At 38.2% G+C, this 21,008-nt stretch overlaps 2 protein-coding genes across 3 annotated transcripts; one reads left to right on the top strand and one right to left on the bottom strand.

The window, feature by feature from the left end:
• Window positions 1-5,182: 5,182 nt before the first annotated feature.
• On the top strand, window positions 5,183-9,644 carry LOC115170951 (interferon a3-like). 2 transcript variants are annotated; one of them, XM_029727363.1, is made up of 6 exons: window positions 5,183-5,865; window positions 6,039-6,126; window positions 6,421-6,495; window positions 6,626-6,775; window positions 8,899-8,976; window positions 9,312-9,644. In XM_029727363.1, the coding sequence occupies exons 2-6, from the start codon at window positions 6,040-6,042 to the stop codon at window positions 9,399-9,401; spliced, it is 480 nt and encodes a 159-aa protein (XP_029583223.1). In that variant the 5' UTR covers window positions 5,183-5,865; window position 6,039; the 3' UTR covers window positions 9,402-9,644. The 2 variants fall into 2 exon arrangements, with proteins under 2 accessions (XP_029583223.1, XP_029583222.1); XM_029727362.1 differs by having other exon boundaries at window positions 5,183-6,126.
• Window positions 9,645-14,322: 4,678 nt separating this feature from the next.
• LOC115170952 (interferon a3-like) lies at window positions 14,323-16,346 on the bottom strand. Its single transcript, XM_029727364.1, has 5 exons — window positions 16,088-16,346; window positions 15,806-15,883; window positions 15,529-15,678; window positions 14,755-14,847; window positions 14,323-14,540 (listed from the first exon to the last, which is right to left on the bottom strand). Exons 1-5 carry the CDS (start codon window positions 16,220-16,222, stop codon window positions 14,445-14,447), a joined length of 552 nt encoding a protein of 183 aa, XP_029583224.1. The 5' UTR covers window positions 16,223-16,346; the 3' UTR covers window positions 14,323-14,444.
• Between the last annotated feature and the right edge of the window lie 4,662 nt (window positions 16,347-21,008).

The following is a 21,008-nucleotide window of genomic DNA, read 5'->3' as shown; positions in this document are numbered from 1 at the left end:
GTTTTCGAAGTGAAAGGCCAAACAATAATGTTTCTATATGGTGATATTTATTTAGGCCACAGTCCGATGGATTCACATGTTTATTTTTTATAAAAAATATCCTGGTTGAAAGGCCAATATTTCATGATAAAACAGCAAATAACTCAAGATGTAACAATTCTTCGAGCGATGCACCTGTCCTTTCCCTGCATTTTCTCCAGACGTAAAACAACACTCAGGTATGAAAGTGTAAGGGAACTTCCACCTTTCACTTTTGGAATAACTTGCAGACTCTTTGTATAAAGGATCGACACAGGTTGGAGCATGGCAGAACTTGTGTATTCTAGAAATTGATCAGTCAGGAAGAACACGTTATCTCTTTATCCGTTGCGGAAGACTTACTTTTGTCGGAATTAGACGAAGTAGGCTGTCTTTCGGAAGGGCATTAACGTTGATTGCGGACAGAACGAGAACTACAGTTAATCTACGCTAAAATGGGTTCAATCAGCTTTTGGATGTGCTTGGTCATGACGATTTGCACCTGGAATAAAACCATCGGATGCACGTGGATGAGGACACTGCCTCGGTCTCCGAGCATGTTCCAAGTGTTCAGCAACAACACCATAACGATGCTTCAGAAAATGGTAGGATATAGGGTCGTGTTTATTCACTTCCTGGTCATTGAGCTCTTGTCATCTTTTCAACATTTCATGAGCTGCAATGTTTCATTTAAATTACCTGACTCCTTTTGGTACAGTAATAATAATGCAAGATTTTGTTAATATTTTTGGGCAATTTAGGGTCATGAAGTCTCTCGAGATCCTCAGATCACTTTCCCTGACAAACAATACAGACAAGTCAATAATTTCAAGGTAAGAAATATGCATAAAAAAGGTTTTGTTCTATCCATAACCTTTCTTTCTGAGATTGGAATAAACACTGAATTCGGAAAGTATTCAGACCCCTTCAACTTTCCCAACATGTATTACGTTACAGACCATTTCTAAAATTGGTTACAAATAAATAAATAATCATCATAAATCTACACACAATACCCCATAATGGTAAAGCAAAAACTGTTTTTTGTTTTGAATAAATTAGCAAAAATGTGTAAAAACCTGTTTTGGCTTGGTCATTATGGGTTATTGTGTGTAGATTGATGAGAGAAATCATATTTATTCAATTTCAAAATGAGGCTGTAACGTAACAAAATGTGCAGATAGTGAAGGATTCTGAACACTTCCCGAATGCACTGTATATAATTAGGTTATAACGAATATACAATTTGCTCAAATTTTCTGATATTTGCCATCAATTCACAAGGCATATACTAATACAATTCGCTCTTCTACTAGGCTGAGGAACAGATGGCCTTCATTTCGCATACTCTGAACGCTATATCATATATGATCAAATCATAATATTAAATGAATTATTTGTATTTTGTTCTAACAGGTAAAGTCTATGAAAAGTAGACTATCAAAATCTGTCAAAAGAGTGAACAAAAAGATGAGCCTTCATTTCAAGTTCCTTAAGAATTACTTGAAACGCGAGGTAGGTTGATCTATTTATCTTACAAAGAGAGTATATTCACCAAATCTAGATGTATTTATGTGATGATACAACATGTGTCTATTCTCAAATCTTAACAAGTGTATTTCATTTATGCAGGAATACAGCGCAAGCGGCTGGGAAGACATCAGGACAGTGGTGCTGGCACACCTACAAAGACTAGACACAACATTAAGTAGCCAATGAGCGTTATGTGTGTGTTGTGTACATATTGTTTATTTATGTATGTATTTATTCAACTATTTATTTACACGTTTACTTTTTTGTTTTTGAACGTATCTATTTATTGTGTAGTAATGTATTCACAACTCTGTGGAGTAAATCATTTTTTTTATACTGATTATGTGATTGACTTGGGCTATACATATCCTAATGTAACAATGTTTTCGTGCATTTTTTGTTGTTGTTGCTGTTATGAAGGCCATTGCATAGTGTATTTATTAATGCAACCTGATATGAATTTTTTGTTATTGTACTAATGAAATATATTTTAATTAAATAAATGTGTCCTATACAGCTGTAATCGTTTTTAATCACATAAATTGTAATTTACCGCATACACACATTTAGCAGATGTTTTAACGGGTTTAGCGATATGCTTGTATTTGTAGCTCTACCACTGCAGTAATATCTGACAATACACAACAATACACACAAATCTAAAAGTAAAAGAATGGACAAAAGAAACATAGAAATATGTCGGAGTCCAGAGTATATATATATAGAGTACCAGTCAAAAGTTTGGACCCTCCTAAGGGCTTATATTTTTGACAATTTTCTACATTGTAGAATAATAGTGAAGACATCAACACTATGAAATAACACATATGTATTCATGTAGTAACCAAAAAAGTGTTAAACAAATTAAAATATATTTTATATTTCTTTAAAGTATCCACCCTTTGCCTGACAGCTTTGCACACTCTTGGCATTCTCTGAACCAGCTTCAGGAGGTAGTCACCTGGAATGCATTTAATTTAACAGGTGATCCTTGTTAAAAGTTAATTTGTGGAATTTCTTTCCTTAATGCGTTTGAGCCAATCAGTTGTGTTGTGACAAGGTAGGGGTGGTATACTGAAGATTGCACTATTTGCTAAAAGACCAAGTCCATATTATGTCAGGAAAAGCTCAAATAAGCAAAGAGAAATGACAGTCCATCATTACTTTAAGACATGAATGTCAGTCAATGCGGAAAATTTCTAGAACTTTGATCGTTTCTTCAAGTGCAGTCGCAAAACCCATCAAGCGCTATGATGAAACTGGCTCTCATGAGGACAGACACAGGAAAGGAAGACCCAGAGTTTCTTCTGCTGCAGAGGATAAGTTCATTAGCGTTACCAGCTTCAGAAATTGTAGCCCAAATAAATGCTTCACAGAGTTCAAATAACAGACACATCTCAACATCAAGTGTTCAGGGGAGACAGCCTGAATCAGTCCTTCACAGTCGAATTGCTGCAAAGAAAAAACTACTTGTGTGTGTGTGTGTGTTGGGGTGGGATGTATTGACATTATGGACAGTATGTGGATATAATTATTATTTTTTATGAATTTGCAAACATTTCTAAAAACCTGCGTTTGCGTCGTCATTATGGGGTATTCTGTCTCGATTGACAAAATTATTTTTTAATCAATTTTAGAGTAAGGCTGTAACGTAACACAATTTGGAAAAAATCTATGAGTCTGAATACTTTCCCAATGCGCTGAACCTTGGTTGAATGCACTGTAAGTCGCTGTGAATAAAAGTGTCTGCTGAACGACCAAAATGGAATGACCAGACCAAATCTGAACCAATCATATACATCTAGGCTGTGTTTCACACGTTTAAACAGCACAGTGTGGTATGGCACAGTTCAATACAATAGAGCACAGTAGAGTACAGTAAAGTACAGTACAGTACAGTAGATATTAATTCAGTAAAATGTATTACAGCCAAGTTTAATTCAGTACAGTACAGTATTGTTTAATACAGTAGAGCAGAGTACAGTTTAGTACATTAGAGTAAAGTAGGCTACACTCTACTCTGCTGTACCCTACTGTACAGAATTATACTTTACTTTCCTTTACTTTAGTGTACACTGTCCTGTAATGAACTGTACTCTACTGTGCTCTACTGCATTGTACTGTACTGTAGACTGTACTGTAATGAACTGTACTCTACTGTACACTCCACTGTAATGAACTGTACTCTATTGTACACTCCACTGTAATGAATTGTACTCTGCTGTTCTCTACTATACTGTGCTGTCCAAATTTATACATCGACATTGAAATTAACAAACAAACCAAAAATCTGACCAAATAAAGTAGGCCGGTCCAGACAGCACCGTGCTCAGTAGGTAGGGACGATGTATCCTGTATACATTGGGAGGATGCAGTTTAGACATTGTTTGCTCATTGACGTCTTACACATTCTAAGTTCTACAGTTCTACATCCTTTATATGTCGGCTAGACATCAACATTCTATTATGATATCTTGGCGACATCTTCCCAATGTGCAAACGCTCTTCAAACGACATATTCCCTAACCAATTCGATACCTCAGCCAAAGGTGTCTAATTATTACTGGGGAGAAGACTCAGGTGAAACTGATGACATCACACAACTTGTGTAAAACAGCTTTGAAAACCCCAAAATGCGTCCACCGCAGACGTGTCATGTGACATAAGACGTTTCAGCACCAATGACATGTATCACTACTAGAACTAAAACGCATGAAGACGTCAGCCACTTCAGCACATTGGACGTTGCCACAAGGTCAAAGATTCTATCAGTTGTCCTGTGTTGTGGCCGCAGCCCTGTTGCTAATGTTATTGCCATGATTACTAGTGTTCCAATTCCCCAAACCCCTACACTTAGAATTGTAAAACTATAGGCAATAAATGTATGATATATATGATGGGAAATATAGCTCTCTGACTCTTTGGAATCACTTTTCAAGTGTCAAGTGTCACTCTTATGATTCATCCTCATGGCTGGTCCCAAATAGGAAAAATATATTTTATACATAAGGCCTACACTAAGGCTATATCAAATAAAACCAAGGCCCGTATTTATTAAGCATCTCAGAGAGTTGCATTGCTGATATTGGATCAGTTTTGCCTTATAGATTATAATGAATGGACGAGAGGGTCCTGATCCTAGATCAGCATTCCTACTCTGACACGCTTTATGAATAAATGCAGCAGAATAATTAGGCTACATCTGAAATTTTAGCCTAAAATTTGACATTTTATTATGAAACAACCTTTGACATCTTATCAAGACCCTGATGGAACAGCTGTGTTCGTACTGGGTTGGAACAAAAGCCTGCACCTCCTCCTTCTGGTCTCCAGGACTGTGCAGACAGTTTTGGTGACCACTCCCCTACAGTATATGATCTTTACAGTTGAACAGGCCTTGTACATTATGAATTAATCCCAATATTATATAGAAAAAGGGAGAAATGAGCCAATGCCAAGATTTGACCTTGTATAGTCAAAAACGTGCACAACACTATGACAAACACACACACACACACATACACACGCACACACACACACACACACACACACACACACACACACACACACACACACACACACACACACACACACACACACACACACACACACACACACACACACACACACACACACACACACACACACACACACACACACAGCCCTGTCAAAACTATTGACACTGTAGGGAAAATATCCCTGATATCGTAGCCTATACCAAGGAACTTTTGTCACATTCTTTTTCATTTTCCCCTTGTAAAATAAACGACAAATAGAAAGTTCCAACAAATCATGTTGTCGTTGCTTGTCAACGTTGCATCACCAGCAGACAACAGTAGGGTGAAAGTTGGTTACGTCATTGTGAAAATGAAAGTTGAGAGATATGGGTAGTGAAGCGACGTCTCCCATTCACTTTTCATTTGTAGCGCAACAGCAGAAGACTACGGAACAATATTTCGGACTAACTTTGAACGAAACCCACTAAATGAATGTCTTATATGGCTACATTTCTTAATTAAGAAGTGTGGGTTTTATTTCGACTTCGACGATTTTGTTATCAGACTTATTTTATCGGTTCACACGAAGTTATTAGCAGTTGAAAGCAAAGCTCGCGAATAGTCTTTTCTCGCTATAGTAATAGTCTAGCCGATATCTACATGGAATAATCTTATCTTGTGGTTCAACTATAATGTAAGCTGATTTAAAGGAGAATGTGTATAGATTTACTGTGGTTTGTTCGTCCAGGAGAAGGAGCAGGCATGGAATTCATACTGCTGCATGTGCTAGTCTGGAAAATGAAAGTTCCCTCCTCCGGTAGGTTGATCAGGGGAAATTCTCCATACAGTTTTCTCTTTCCTAATTCCACATAAAACTACTTAACACAGCCAAGATGTTCAAACTCACCTGGAAAACTAACAGAGAAACAAACTACTATTTACAATGTATACAATGCAGAGTTGGACGTGTATTTGTCTTATTATTTGCAGTATGCAGAGCGTGTGTCATTGCTGTGACTGGATCCGACACCACTACGGTCACTTGAGCTCAGAATACCTTTCCCTGCTGGACCAGATGGTGAGTTATCAGCACACTGTAAGAGGAGACTGAATGCATGTATTAAGGACAGCAAAACAACCAACCAAGTAAAATAGTCATATGTTTCATGTTTAGCATCTGTGTTAGAAAACTGTTAACCTATATTTGAATATACATAGTAAAAGGGCACTAAGGCTATAATGACAGAGATCAAGAGAGTATATCTACATTAGGCCTACTGTACTTGCAGTATAAGTTATACTTTATGTCTGTCTTGATTGGTCTTGAAGTATTTGACACGTGACTTAACATACTATATTGGTTGTATTCCAGGGAGGAGACATCACAAAGCAGGATGCCCCAGTCTTTTTCCCAACATCCCTTTACAGACACATAGATGATGCCGAGGTAAAGACTAGAATTATGACTTATCATGTTCTGATATGCTTTGGTATGGCGGTCTTGACCCAATGTTATATTGATGCCATAACCAAAGCCTATACTGTTTCTAATCTTCTTTTTATATCTTCCTGTGTAGGTTGAGGACAAAGTTAGATTCCTGAAAGAGACCATCTATCAAATCATAAATCTGTTTGATGGGAATATGAAATCTGTCACCTGGGACAAGAAAAACCTGGACGATTTCCTCAACATTCTAGAACGCCAATTGGAGAACCTTAATTCCTGTGTAAGTAATGGGTCTATTTAAAGTATAATCCCTGTTTAGGTCAGGGCTCTCCAACCCCGTTCATGGAGCGTTATCCTCCTGTAGGTTTTCACTCCAACACCAGTTGTAACTAACCTGATACAGTTTATCAACCAGCTAATTAATCAGGTGTGGTAGATTAGAGTTAGAGTGAAAACCTACAGGAAGGTAGTTCTCCAGGAACAGGGTTGGAGAGCCCTGGTTTAGGAGTAGCCTACTCCACTACAAGTGGAGAAATCTACTTATAAAGTACATATAAAGTATTCAACCCCTTGACTTGTTCCACATTTTGCTACGTCACAGCCTTTTTCTAAAATTGATTAAATAGATTTTCCCCCTAATCAATCTACACACAATACCCCATAATGACAAAGCAAAAAACGTGTTTTAGACATTTTTGCAAATGAATTAACAATAAAAAACTGAAATATCACATTTACATAAGTATTCAGACCCTTTACTCAGTACTTTGTTGAAGGACCTTTGGCAGTGATTACAGCCTTGAGTCTTCTTGGGTATCATGCTACAAGCTTGGCACATCTGTATTTGGGGAGTTTCTGCCATTCTTCTCTGCAGATCCTCTCAACATCTGTCAGGTTGGATAGGGAGGGTCGCTACACTGCTATTTTCAGTTCTCTCCAGTAATGTTCGATCAGGTCAAGTCCGGGCTCTGGCTGGGCCACTCAAGGACATTCAGAGACTTGTCCCAAAGCCACTCCTGTGTTGTCTTGGCTGTATGTTTAGGGTCATTGTCCTGTTGGAAGGTGAACCTTCGCCCCAGTCTGAGGTCCTGAGCGCTCTGGAGCAGGTTTTCATCAAGGATGTCTCTGTACTTTGCTCCGTTCATCTTTCCCTCGATCCTGAAAAGTCTCCCAGTCCCTGCCAATAAAAAACATCCCCACAGCATGATGCTGCCACCACCATGCTTAACCGTAGGGATGGTGCAAGGTTTCCTCCAGACGTGATGCTTGGCATTCAGGCCAAATAGGTTTCATAAGACCAGAAACACTTGTTTCTCATGGTCTGAGAGTCCTTTAGGTACCTTTTAGCAAACTCCAAGTGGGCTGCAATGTGCCTTTTACCGAGGAGTGGCTTACGTTTGGCCACTTTACCTTAAAGGCCTGATCGGTGGAGTACTGTAGAGATGGTTGTCTTTCTGGAAGGCTCTCCCATCCCCACAGAGGAAATCTGGAGCTCTGTCAGAGTGACCATCTGGTTCTTGGTCACCTCCCTGACCAAGGCCTTTCTCCCCCGACTGCTCAGTTTGGCCGGGCGGCCAGCTCTAGGAAGAGTCTTGTTGATTACAAAGTACTTCCATTTAAGAATGATGGAGGTCACTGTTTTTTTGGGGAGCTTCAATGCTGCAGACATTTTTTGGTCCCCTTCCCAGATCTGTGCCTCGACACAATCTTGTCTCTACGGACAATTTCTCAACTTCATGACCTGGTTTTTGCTCTGACATGCACTGTCAACTGTAGGACCTTAAATATACAGGTTTGTGCCTTTCCAAATAATGTCCAATCAGTTGATTTTACCTCAGGTGGACTCCAATCAAAGTGTAGAAACATCTCAAGGATGATCAATGAAAACAGGATGCACCTGAGCTGAATTTTGCGTCTCATAGCAAAGGGTCTGAATTCGTATGTAAATAAGGTATATCTGTTTTTGCATTGTCATTATTGGGTTTTGTGTGTAGATTGATGAGGATTTTTTTTCTTTCATCCATTTTAGAATAAAGCTGTAATTTAACAAAATGTGGAAAAAGGGAAGGGGTCTGAATACTTTCCGAACGCACTGTATATGGGTTATAACAGATTTTGAGCCAGTTTGCGACATCACATAAATAATACTGCAGCAATGAGAAATTTGAATTATTGTGGATTATAATTAATGGAAATTTTTTGTATGCTTTGATACATTTTTCATTATGGCAAATCAAGTTTGATATTTTAAAGTGGAAATTACAATCTTTAGACTCCGTTTCAAACATTGAATACACATTAAGGTTCAATTTCCTGCCGTGCAGGAAATACTCAGAAAAAAGAGATCAAATGAAGATCCTACATCTGTATGATGCTAATGTTTTGTTTAATTTTGTCCAACAGGTATCACCTGCCATGAAACCTGAGAGGAGACTGAAACGCTACTTCAAGAAGTTGAATAAGAATGTTCTGAGAAAAATGGTGAGTTTGGTTTCGTATGGAAACGTGTTTAATACATGTAATCAAATTAATATAAACTAGGCTAGGCTAAACAGGAGCAGTGTTCTTTAAAAATAAAGTGGGTTCTGGGGACATATGTATCAAGCATCTCAGAGAAGTGCTGATCTAGTATCAGGTCTCCTCTGTCCTTATTTATATTGATCTAAAAGACAAAACTGATCCTAAATCAGCACTCCTTCTCTGAGAAGCTTAATACATACGGCACCAGTTCTTTCTTTGTTGTTCAAGACAACATGGTCATTATTTCTCCAAGAAAGTTCACCCCACTAATCTTTCAAATGTTCTGTGTTTTTCAGAACTACAGTGCACAGGCGTGGGAGCTCATCAGGAAAGAGACAAAACGTCATCTGCAAAGATTGGATATCCTTGCAGCACAGATGTACTGATCATCCAGAATCATTTCAGAATCTACGCCCTTACCAGTTTATAAAGCTTGAATACAATCATGTGGGACCCTGTCAGTCTATTTATTATATTTAAATCCATTGTTTTTTATTTGTATAATTTATAATTTATATTTTGTATTTCCCTTTTGTACCTGTGTTGAACTGAACTGTATTGCCGGTCTACTTGAAAAACCAGTGAAAAAACAATATTGAAAATGTGAATAAAAACGTATTTTGTATAAATTGTCCAAATTTCGTTCTTGTCTGAAACCAATGACAGTGGATTTATAAAATCTTATCTAATCATCAGAGGGGATGCACATTAAACCTGTTGCTGATCAGTCACATGATAATTTCTACTTTAAGTTGATGTATGCTTGTAGTTTTTGTTTCTTTATGTAACTTATTTTTAATGTGTTTTTGTACTTTGTGAGGGTTGCTGTTCTTTTTGTTTTTCCTGTTTGTTTTTGTGTGGTAATCACACTGGGGCAGTGGGCTGAAGGGGGTGGGGAGATCTGGGTGAGGAGTAGAGGATAATCTGGGGGACCAGGAACATTTAGCTCCCACTTGACATTGTGGATATTTATTTATAAAGTCTGTCCAATGTATTAAACACCTGTATGTTTTACTATGATTGGAGGAGAAATCAGAAAAAAGACATGGAAAGACAAAATGGAAAAAGAGACAAAAAACAAGTAATACCTTTATTGGATAATAGTTTAGTTCCCTGAACGAGGCAGGGTGCTGGTGGGCAAATAATAAAAACAAATCATTTATATAGCTTATTTATATATATATATATATATATATAGAACTTTTTAAGTGGCATCGTGGGGATCCTCCTAATAATTCTCAATGGATTACTGAGGCCAATTATTGTATGACATTTCACAAAGTGTGTATTATATAGGCCAATGTGGCAGCACACAGTCCTTTCATAAGACTTGGAAATCCTGGATAGAATAGAGTTATTTTAGATATACTGTATATCCATTTGTATAATGGTATGAGGTTATTATTTAACATCTAGAATGGTGTGTATGCGTTTTTACATTGTGTGGTAAAGTACTAAGAGACCCACCTGTTTCATGCCCCACCTGTTTAGCAAGAAATATAGTTTTGTTTTTGTTGTTGTTGCCTGTTTTGCATGTCATTTTGGTATTAATACGTGTCACACATCAGTATGCAAACAATGTTAAAAAAAATCTTTATAAAGCTGCATACAAACATGTTCTGTTGAGTAAGGCAGCCCCAAAATGCAGGTGTTTCAGCCTAGCTCAGTGCTTTCTGTGGTGGTGGGGCAGCCATCAGAGAATGCAGAGCATAGGGGTTGGTAATATTCTCTAGTTGTGCCTTGATTGTCTCAGTGTTCTGTCACTCATGGGGACACACCGCAAAATCTACATGGAGAGCTTGAAAATTCTAGAACATTTTGAAGATAAATACACAACTCAGAGGATGAGAGGACAAAACCATAGAGTACTAATGTTCAATAGCGAATTGTAAATAGGAGTTGGGTTTCAGTTCAACATCTGTTCAGAATCTGTGGAATGTCACTCCTGAACTGAGAGTGACGTGTGCTACGTGTGCCACATTGTCATTGGTCTGTACATTGAGTCGGGGGCACGATACTTTATTTTGCTATTGGCCAAGTTGTACTGCAAGGACTTCTGATTGGTCAACCCCAGTCTAGGGTGGGGGGTTATAAATGGCATCCTGTTCCTTTGTTAGGTGGAGAAAAGCTGAGGACAGGGGAGACTGAATATCTGAACATCTACGCTCCAGCATAACATCTTGATTTGTCCTCTCTGAATAAACCAATTTTTTCCCCCCTGATTTTGCCTCCAATACTTCCGGTGAATGAGCACAACAATTTACAAAAATACTCATCATAAACGTTGATAAAATATTAAATTGTTATTCAAAGAATTTTAGAAAACCATCTCCTTTATGCAACCGATGTGACAGATTTCAAAAAAGCTTCACGGGGAAAGCACACTTTGCAATAATCTGAGTACGGCACTCAGAAACATACACCAGGCAATACAGATACCCGCCATTTTGGAGTCATCTAAAATCATAAATAGCATTAGAAATATTCACTTACCTTTGATGATCTTCATCGGAAGGCACTTCCAGGAATCCCAGGTCCACAATAAATCTTGTTTTGTTGGATAAAGTCCACAATTTATCTCCAAATACCTCCTTGTTGTTTGCGCATTCAGTAAGCTACTCCAAATGTAGGAAGCGTGCCCAAAATGTCACGACCAAAAGTCAAACATTTTTATATTTACGTTCGTTGAAAGATGTCAAACGTTGTATAGCATCAATCTTTAGGGCCTTTTTAACTTAAAACTTCAAAAATATTCCAACCGGACGATTCCAATGTCTTGAAAAACGTTTTGGAACACAGCTACCTCATCACGTGAAGGCGCACCAATGAACTCATGTCCTTTCCTGAGTCACCAACTTCCAACTTCCTTTGTTCACTCTCTTTTCACCATAGACGCCTCAAACAACTTTTTAAAGACTGTTGACATCTAGTGGAAGCCTTAGGAAGTCCAAAATGAACCCTACGTCACTTTGTGTTAGATAGGCAAAGACTTGAAAGGACTGCAAGATTTCCCACTTCCTGGTTAGATTTTTCTCAGGTTTTTGCCTGCCATATGAGTTCTGTTATACTCACAGACATCATTCAAACAGTTTTAGAAACTTCAGAGTGTTTTCTATCCAAATCTACTAATAACATGCATATTCTAGTTCCTGGGCTCGAGTAGTAGGCCATTTAATTTGGGTACGTTTTTCATCAGGCTGTGAAAATACTGCCCCCTACCCTAGAGAAGTTAAGTCTTTAGTATGGTCCTTTGTGGGGAAGGCTTCCATAACTATTTTGCTATTGGATGCAATCTTGTGTAGTTTCATGTTGGGCTCCGCTAACATTGCTTGTGTTTTTCTTAGAATGTTGATAGCTTCTTCTATAGTAGCTACTGATGTCAGCCCATCATCGATGTAAAAGTTCCTCTCTACATATTGCTTGGGTTTTGACCCATGTTCCTTCTCACCCTGTAGAGCTACTCATCTCATGCAGTAGATGGCTACGGCTGGTGAGGGGCTGTTCCCAAATACATGCACTTTCATCCTGTACTCAGTTAGTTATGTTTCTATCTGGGTTGTCTTCATACCAGAGAAACCTTAAGTAACCTCTGTGATCCTCACGTACTCCAAAACAGTAAAACAGTTGTTGCATATCTGCCGTTAGCGCAATGCAATGTTTGCGGAAGCGCATTAGGACGCCCAAGAGTGTGTTGTTTAAGTCTGGATCACTGAGCAGAACGTTGTTAAGTGACACTCCTTGTCTCCCTCTAGTGGCGGAGATTTGATTTGGTCGTTATCCAGCATCTTTTGCATGAAGAATAAAATGACGTTTCATGTCAGGCTTTTGGTCTAAAGTCCTGCGAAGTGATTTGAGACGGTTCATGGCCTGCATGGCCTATTGTCTGGCATCATGTCACAGTCTATCAGAGTAGGGAGAGTGAGCTGCATGTGTCCGTCTATAGACTCCACCATGAAGTTCTCCTTTCTGAAGTCTCTGTTACCCCAGAACAGGTCTTCATGGTGTATGGAGCAGAGTTGTCATTGATTTTGAAGAGATTCAAAAACTCTGTCTTGGCCAGAGATTTGTTGCTCTGTTCATCAAGCACTACATACATTATGACAACATTCTCTCTTTTCCCAGCTGGATAAGCTTTGACTAGGAATATTTTTGACTAAAATATATTTTGATTAGTTTAACACTTTATTGTTTACTACATGATTCTATGTGTTATTTCAATGTGTTGATGTCTTCACTATTATTCTACAATGTAGAAAATAGTAAAAATAAAGAAAAACCCTTATTAAAGAATAAATAAAGAAAATTATAGCCGTAAGAAGTTAAAGAATAAATATATAAAGAAAATTGTGTAATGTAGTCTCCACGAACTATGAAATGCGTTATGAAGAAAAGTGTATAGTCCTACGGTTGCCTACACGAATAAAAAGTCTTTCTGACTCCAAATACACCAGTACTCTAAAGAATTAAGAGAAAACAAGCATAGAAAACAGTATTGGCATTAATACAAATAAAAATACAATCTAAGGCTTCTATTATAATATCATTATTTTGGTGAATTATAGAAATATATATGGGACATAAAAAAGGCAGTTGCTCATCAAGCATTGCTCAAATAACTTTCAAAAGATTGTTCCAGTTTGACCCCGAAAAAGTTTGTTCCTAATGAATGAAGTCGTACAAAAATGTGTGTATTTTCCTACGTATTAAGTAGCACAAAAATGTGTATCTTTTCACACAAATTAAGCCACACAAAACTCACAAAAATGCTCCAAATATGCTAAATACTTTTCGTACATATTTGCACGAATTGAGTGTGAGATTGTGTTGCAACACAACAAACCAATGTACCAACGTGTTTTACACCATTGGTTGAAACAATGCAAATATACAGTGGTTGTTAATATCTTAAAAAATGTAGATAAAACTAGAATTGTGATTTCATGGATTATCCTTCCTTGCATCTATAGCTCTGTGACAGTGGTTATTTGTTTCAACCCCATCTCTCAGATATTTACAAAAATAGTGGTTGAGTGTGCTTTGGTTTTGTTTGAATTTCAGAGGTCCCCTTCAGAAAGTCGGTCTATAAAAAAATGAATGCATGAAAGAATGAATGGATGAATGCAGGCATGCATAAATGCATGAATTAAATATATAAGTGAATGAAAACAATATGAGTAGTTGTATGTATTTTTTATTTAATTGTATTATAAACAAAACACGAATAAATAAATGCAAAGTGTACACATAAATATCAGTCTACCAATATAAATAAATAAATAAATAAATAAATAAATAAATAAATAAATAAATCAGTCATTCTGTCAATCTTGCAGCCGGCCAGTCAGTCAGTCAGTATATATATCAGCCATCAATCTGTTAGCCAGCCTGAGGAATATGTCACGTCTCCAATGATGATTCTGTGCTTCTCCTCACGGCTTGACTCTGCTGTCAATGAATTTCTTGAACTGCACCAAGTTTTCGCGAATCTCCTTTCGCACAATCTCCCATGCGCATGCGCTGTGTTCCTGGAGAGCGTACAAGATATACATTTTATTTCAGTCAACTCAACCACTGCAGGTGTTGTTGCTCCAACGCATCCATCGACATAAAAACGGCACTTGGCAATTCCAAGTTTCATATGTGAGTTGTGGCATTGAAATGAGTCTTATTTCTGGTGATCTAGAACTTTTGCTCAGATTAATTTAGCCTCTATTTGAGGACATTTGAAATTTTACCCACCTTCTCTTTCAAGACGGTGTTCAGCTTGTTGAAGTATGTTTTCAGAGTAACCGACCATCCATCTCCAGAGGATTCCCAAACACCACCTACGACCTGGAGACAATATAAAATGCTGGTGAGTGCATTAATTATGTCTTATGAGACGGTTATGAAAATATTAGAAACATATTTGGTGTGTTTAAATTATTTAAATACCAATGCCCACGATTGTCTGCCCCCAAAATACACAGAGTGTACACCACATTAGGAACACCTTCCTAACATTGAGTTGAGCACACCGTTTTGCCCTCAGAACAGCCTAAATTCGTCAGGGCATGTGTTCCACAGCGATACTGGCCCATGTTGACTCCAATACTTCCCACAGATGTGTCATGTTGGCTGGATGTCCTTTGGGTGGTGGACCATTCTTCATACACAAGGGAAACTGTTGAGCATGAGAAATCCAGCGGAGTTGCCGTTCTTGACACATTCAAACTGGTGCGCCTGGCACCTACTACCATACTCCTGTGAAAGACATATTTTGTCTTGCTCATTCACCCTCTGAATGGCACACATACACAATCCATGTCTCAATTGTCTCAAGGCTTAATAATCCTTGTTTAACCTGTCTCCGCCCCTTCCTCCACACCAATAGAAGTGGGTCTAACAAGTGAGGGATCATCGCTTTCACCTGGATTCAGCTGGCCAGTCTATGTCATGGAAAGAGCAGGTCTTGCTAATGTTTTGTACACCCAGCGTATAACCTATAGACTACACAAGAGGGATCATACTTACACATAACTCTAAGTTTTGAACTTGACGATATATGACGTTTTGGAACATGTTAAGTTTTGTTTTGTTCCACGTGACAGACGTCAGACTGTTGTTGTATAATTGTTCCACATATCGCATAGCCTCCAATGCGACCACATAGACGTCCTCACCCTGGATAAAATAAAACAGAGTTTTAGGCATTGGGTGTCTAAATAAGTGGTTTTAAACTTCCAATTACCCATACTGTACTTAAGTTATACTGTACTTTAGGCTATCAAAATGCTGAAGTGCATCCTACCTCTGTGTTCTTGTAAAGATCCTCTGGAAACGTTTGTTCGACGTTTTCTTCTGCACACTTAAGTGGAAAGAGTCCACCCTGAAATATAATTCATATCAATATCAAGAAGTAAACTATATTGTGATGGTAACCTTAAATGAAACATTGTGGTACAGAAAGTGAAAGCAGTTCTTAAAAATATAATGTGCTATAATGCAAAATAGAAATTAGAATATCATTGTGAATTTTGCGCATCAATTTGTGCACACCAAATAGCGGACTGGTGCAGTTTAAATTCCTCACCATATCTGAGAGCAGGTCTATGCTCACATCGTTCAGCTTCCCCAACCTAAACTGCGTCCACCTGCAAGGTTTTGATGCTGCTGTGCCTTGGCAGAACAGAGTCAGGCAAATGCTCAACCATTTCAATACAGCCATGTTTCTTTTATAAGAACGTGAATGGAACAGCTATTATAAATGGTTAACGACCGATTATCTTAATCTTGATTGATATGATACCTAGATTGTTGAAGTTGCCCATTTTATATGACACAAGTATCGCTACGTAAAGGTATCAAAATCCCTTTGCGGTGAAGAAGGGTTTCATGGTTCAGACTTTCGCTTCCCTTTATAAGCCCCAATTTTCAGGGGGTTTATTCTTAATTATTCTGTTGTAAAACTAATCAGAAAAGGTTTGCCTATCAAGTTAACAGTTTTCATATGTAGAGAATTGCATTGAGCAATGCATTTCATGCTAACATATTCAGCAGGTGTTAAAATGTAGGCCATATTGAATATTAAATACTAAGAAAACCATGGCTGATTTGTTATTTCTATAATACAATGGTACACGGATCTCTCCTATGAAATGAGGGCCATGTTCAGTATAAATATGCTGTAGTTTTGGACATTGCACACCACATTTTTCAGATTCTGTGTGAAACGTTTTTTTGATAGGCGTAGCACGGAGATCCATTTTTGCTCACACACGTTTAGTCTGTTGTTGACTCTCTTTTAATCCGGTAGTGCAGTCTGAAGCATTACTGAACAGTGTTAATATTGCAAATCTTTGAAATAGAAACACGTTTTATTAATAGAGTAACTGGTAGTGTTGAATGAAGACTAAAGCCGCCGCCTCTAAAATGGAGAGTAGAGTGCGGTGGTGTTGCGGTGGTGTTGCCAGCATGCAGGGGAATTACTTTTCCTTTTCTCTTATGCGCTTCATTCTTATTAAATTGATTCGGTAAATTCCAAGTTTTTTTTAAAGTTAGTTCATTTTTGTTTAAAAAAATAGTTATATGCCGTAATTTTGCCGTGACGATGACGTGTGAATTTGACCGAATGTGAATGATGATTACGCTAATGATGGTTATAGCTATATTTTTCTAAACTTTTATTTAACCATGAAAATCCCATTCAGATATAGAATCATATGAGGATGATGACTACGACGTTAATTGGAGGTGTAGGTTTCTGATTATACAGTTTTTATGTTAAGTCTTTATATTAGGCTACCTTGTAACAATGAACTAACTCATCATAGCATTGATTGTTCATGACTGTTGGCCAATCAACAAATTAATGTTTATTTTCAAACTTGAGATGAATTTCACTGTATTTGAGCAGTCAGTTAATTACAAATGTTGTTAAATGGGACAACAGGTTAATTTGGCAGCCTACAGTCGTGGTATGAAATAAATATATTACATGTGCTAATCTGTAGTGCATAGACTCCACTACGCCGTTGTTTTGAACTGCATGTTGTCTGTAAACAAATGAATACATGAAAGACTGAATGGATGAATGCATGGATGACTAAATATGTAAATTAATACAAACAATATGATAATAGATGCATGTTATTGTCATTTAATTTTAATATAAATAAATTAATAACAGCCTTAATAGCCTTCACATGTACATGAATCAATCAGACAGTAAATATATCATCCATCAATCTATTAGCCAGCCTCATGTACATGTCACATGTCTCCAATGATGATTATGTGGCTTGTCCAACAGACCTCTTCTTCCTCACTGCTTGACTCTGCTGTCGAGGAATTTTTAAATCTGCACCAGTTTGTAGCAAACCTCCCACGATCTCACATGCGCATGCGCTCTGTTCCTGGAGCGAATACAATACATAATTGTTTTAGAGTCAACTCAACCACAGCAGGTGATACGCTAACGCATCCGTCGCCTGAAACGGCGTTTGGAAGTTCCATGCTTCACATGTGAGTTGTGGCAGCAAAATTCATCCAATTTGTGGTGATCTAGAACATTTCCTCTGATTAATTTAGCCTCTTTTCAAGGACATTTGATATTGGACCCAAATTCTGTTTCAAGACGGTGTTCAGCTTGTCGAAATGTGTTTTCATGACGCGTTGCCTGTTATGACCGACCCTCCATCTCCAGAGGATTCCCCAACACCACACCCGACCTGGTGACAATAAAATGGTGGTCAGTGAATTAGTTCCGTATTAATTAATGTTCTGAAAATATTATACAAAAATAATTTAGATTAAATCACATATTAAAGACCTGTGCCAATTATTGTCTGCCCCTCAAATATAGGTTAGGCTACACCATGATGGATCATACTTACACATCCCTCTAATTTCTTAACTTAACTAGGTCATCTGTTTTTGAACAGGTTCAGTGTTTCCTTGTTCCACGTGACAGGAGTCAGGCCATTAAATAATTGGGCCATATATCCCAAAGCCTCTAATGCAACTACAGAAACGTCCTCACCTGTGTAAAAGAAAACAGGGCTTTAGGCATTAGTGTGTCTCATAAATTCCATGGATAAACTTCCAATTTATCATTTTGAAATTGTAAAAATCATATACTATAGTTTAGGATATTAAAATCTTGCGATATGATACTGAAGTGTATCCTGCCTGTGTGTTCCTGTAAACATGCTCTGGAAACATGCGCTCGACTTTTCTTTTAGACACAGAACTGTAACTTGTCCACCCTGAAATAAAGTCAACTGTATTGGAATAGTAACCTTAAAATGAAACACTGTGGTACAGAGAATGAAAGCATTGGTGACATATAATGTGCTGTAATAAAATAAAATAAATGTAGGCCAAATAAAGAGACATATTGAGAATCAAATTGTGCACACCAAATAGCGGACTGGTGCAAAATTTAGGGGACTGGTGCATAAACTGCGTCCACCTGCACCGATCGGAGTCAGCTGTGCCTCGGCAGAACAGAGTCAGGCAGAAACTCTACTATTTCAACAGAACCATGTTTCTTTTCATCATATTTAAGTGAAACATACTTTCTAAATGATCAACAACCGATTATCTTGATTCGATATCATACTATGCTAAAGTTGTTCATCATATAATTAACCGAAGTATCGCTATACGTGAAGGTATAAAACATTCCTTTGTGGTGAAGAAGGCTGCAGGGTTCAGGCTTTAGCTTCCCTTCACAAGCCCCACTTTTCTTGCTATTGTGAAATTAATAAGAATGTTTTTTGTCCAGCAAGTTAACAGTTTTCATCCATGTCTATGCAGAGAATTGCATTTCATGAGGTTAGAAAGCAGTTATTCAGCAGGCAATTATTATTTTTTATTTTACTAGACAAATCAGTTAAGATCAAATTCTTATTTACAATGAAGGCCTAGGAACAGTGGGTTAACTGCCTTGTTCAGGGGCAGAACAACAGATTTGTACCTTGTCAGCTCGGGGATTCGATCTAGCAACCTTTCCGTTACTGGCCCAACATTCTAACCACTAGGCTACCTGCCGCCCCATATTCAATATTGAATATATAAAGAACAAGAAAACAGTAACCTATTTCGAGAGTATAGTGCAGTGGTATTGGCTTATCTTTTCCTTTTCTCTCTTGGTGTTCATTCTTATTACATTGATTCGGTAATGACAAGCGTCGGCTGGAGGGGTGTCAAGCTCGCTGCAATTGGACTCTGGAGCAGTGGAAACACGTTTTCTGTACTGATGAATCATGCTTCACCACCTGGCAGTCCGACGGACAAATCTGAGTTTGACGGATACCAGAAGAAATCTACCTGCCCGAATGCATAGTGCCAACTGTAAAGTTTGGTGGAGGAGGAATAGTGGTGTGGGGCTGTTTTTCATGGTTCGGGCTAGGCCCCTTAGCTCCAGTGAAGGGAAATCTTAACGCTACAGCATGCAATGATATTCTAGACAATTCTGTGATTCCAACCTTGTGGAAACAGTTTGGGTAAGGCCCTATCCTGTTTCAGCCTGACAATGCCCTAGTGCACCAAGCAAGGCCCATACAGAAATGGTTTGTCGAGATTGGTTTGAAAGAACTTGTCTGGCTTGCACAGAGCCCTGATACCAACCCCATTGAACAGGTTTGGGATGAAATGGAACACCGACTGCGAGCCAGGCCTAATCGCCCAACATCAGTGCCCGACCTCACTAATGGTCTTCTGGCTGAATGGAAGCAATTCCCCGCAGCAATGTTTCAAGTAACATCTAGTGGAAAGCATTCCCAGAAGAGTGGAGGCTACTATAGCAGCAAAGGGGGGATGAGATGTTCGATGAGCAGGTGTCCACATACTTCTGGTCATGTGGTGTATAAACTTAAAGTAGAACATCATGTGACTGACGATCAGCTACAAGTTTAATCTGCATCCCCTCAGATGGTTAGATAAAACCACTCTCATTGGTTTTAGACAAGAACGAAATTTGGACAATTTATACAAAATACATTGTATTCACAAGTCGGGGAAATTACCACTAAGGACCCCAAAGTCAATCTTAAATGAATTTATGTCTATTCACGCCAGCGGAGAGATTACAGACAAACAGCGCTTCATGTGGAAGTTAGTCAGAAGCTCTGACGAGGTATTTTCCACTCAGCATATTTATACTGTCTCTACGGGTTACACAAAGATAGCCAACTGTCTCCTTTCTCAGCAAAGCGTTTGCTCTCAGAGACCAGCTGCAGAGGAGGACAAATCCTGGCAACCACAGTCTGGGTGTTCTGCTGAGCCGACCTGGTGAGAGCAATCCTCAGACACCCTGTCTGTCTACAACAGGTGCATTTCTATGTATTAAACAGGTCAAACATGTAGAATAAGCAGTGGTGTAAAGTACTTAAGTAAAAATACATTAAAGTACTAATTAAGAAGTTTTTTGGGGTATCTGTACTTTAATTTACTATTTATATTTTTGACTACATTTACTTTGACTTCATTACATTCCTAAATATTATTAT

The sequence above is a fragment of the Salmo trutta genome, chromosome 32, assembly GCF_901001165.1.
Source record: "Salmo trutta chromosome 32, fSalTru1.1, whole genome shotgun sequence".
NCBI classification, from domain to species: domain Eukaryota; kingdom Metazoa; phylum Chordata; class Actinopteri; order Salmoniformes; family Salmonidae; genus Salmo; species Salmo trutta.
This window is presented reverse-complemented; position numbering and strand designations above follow the sequence as displayed.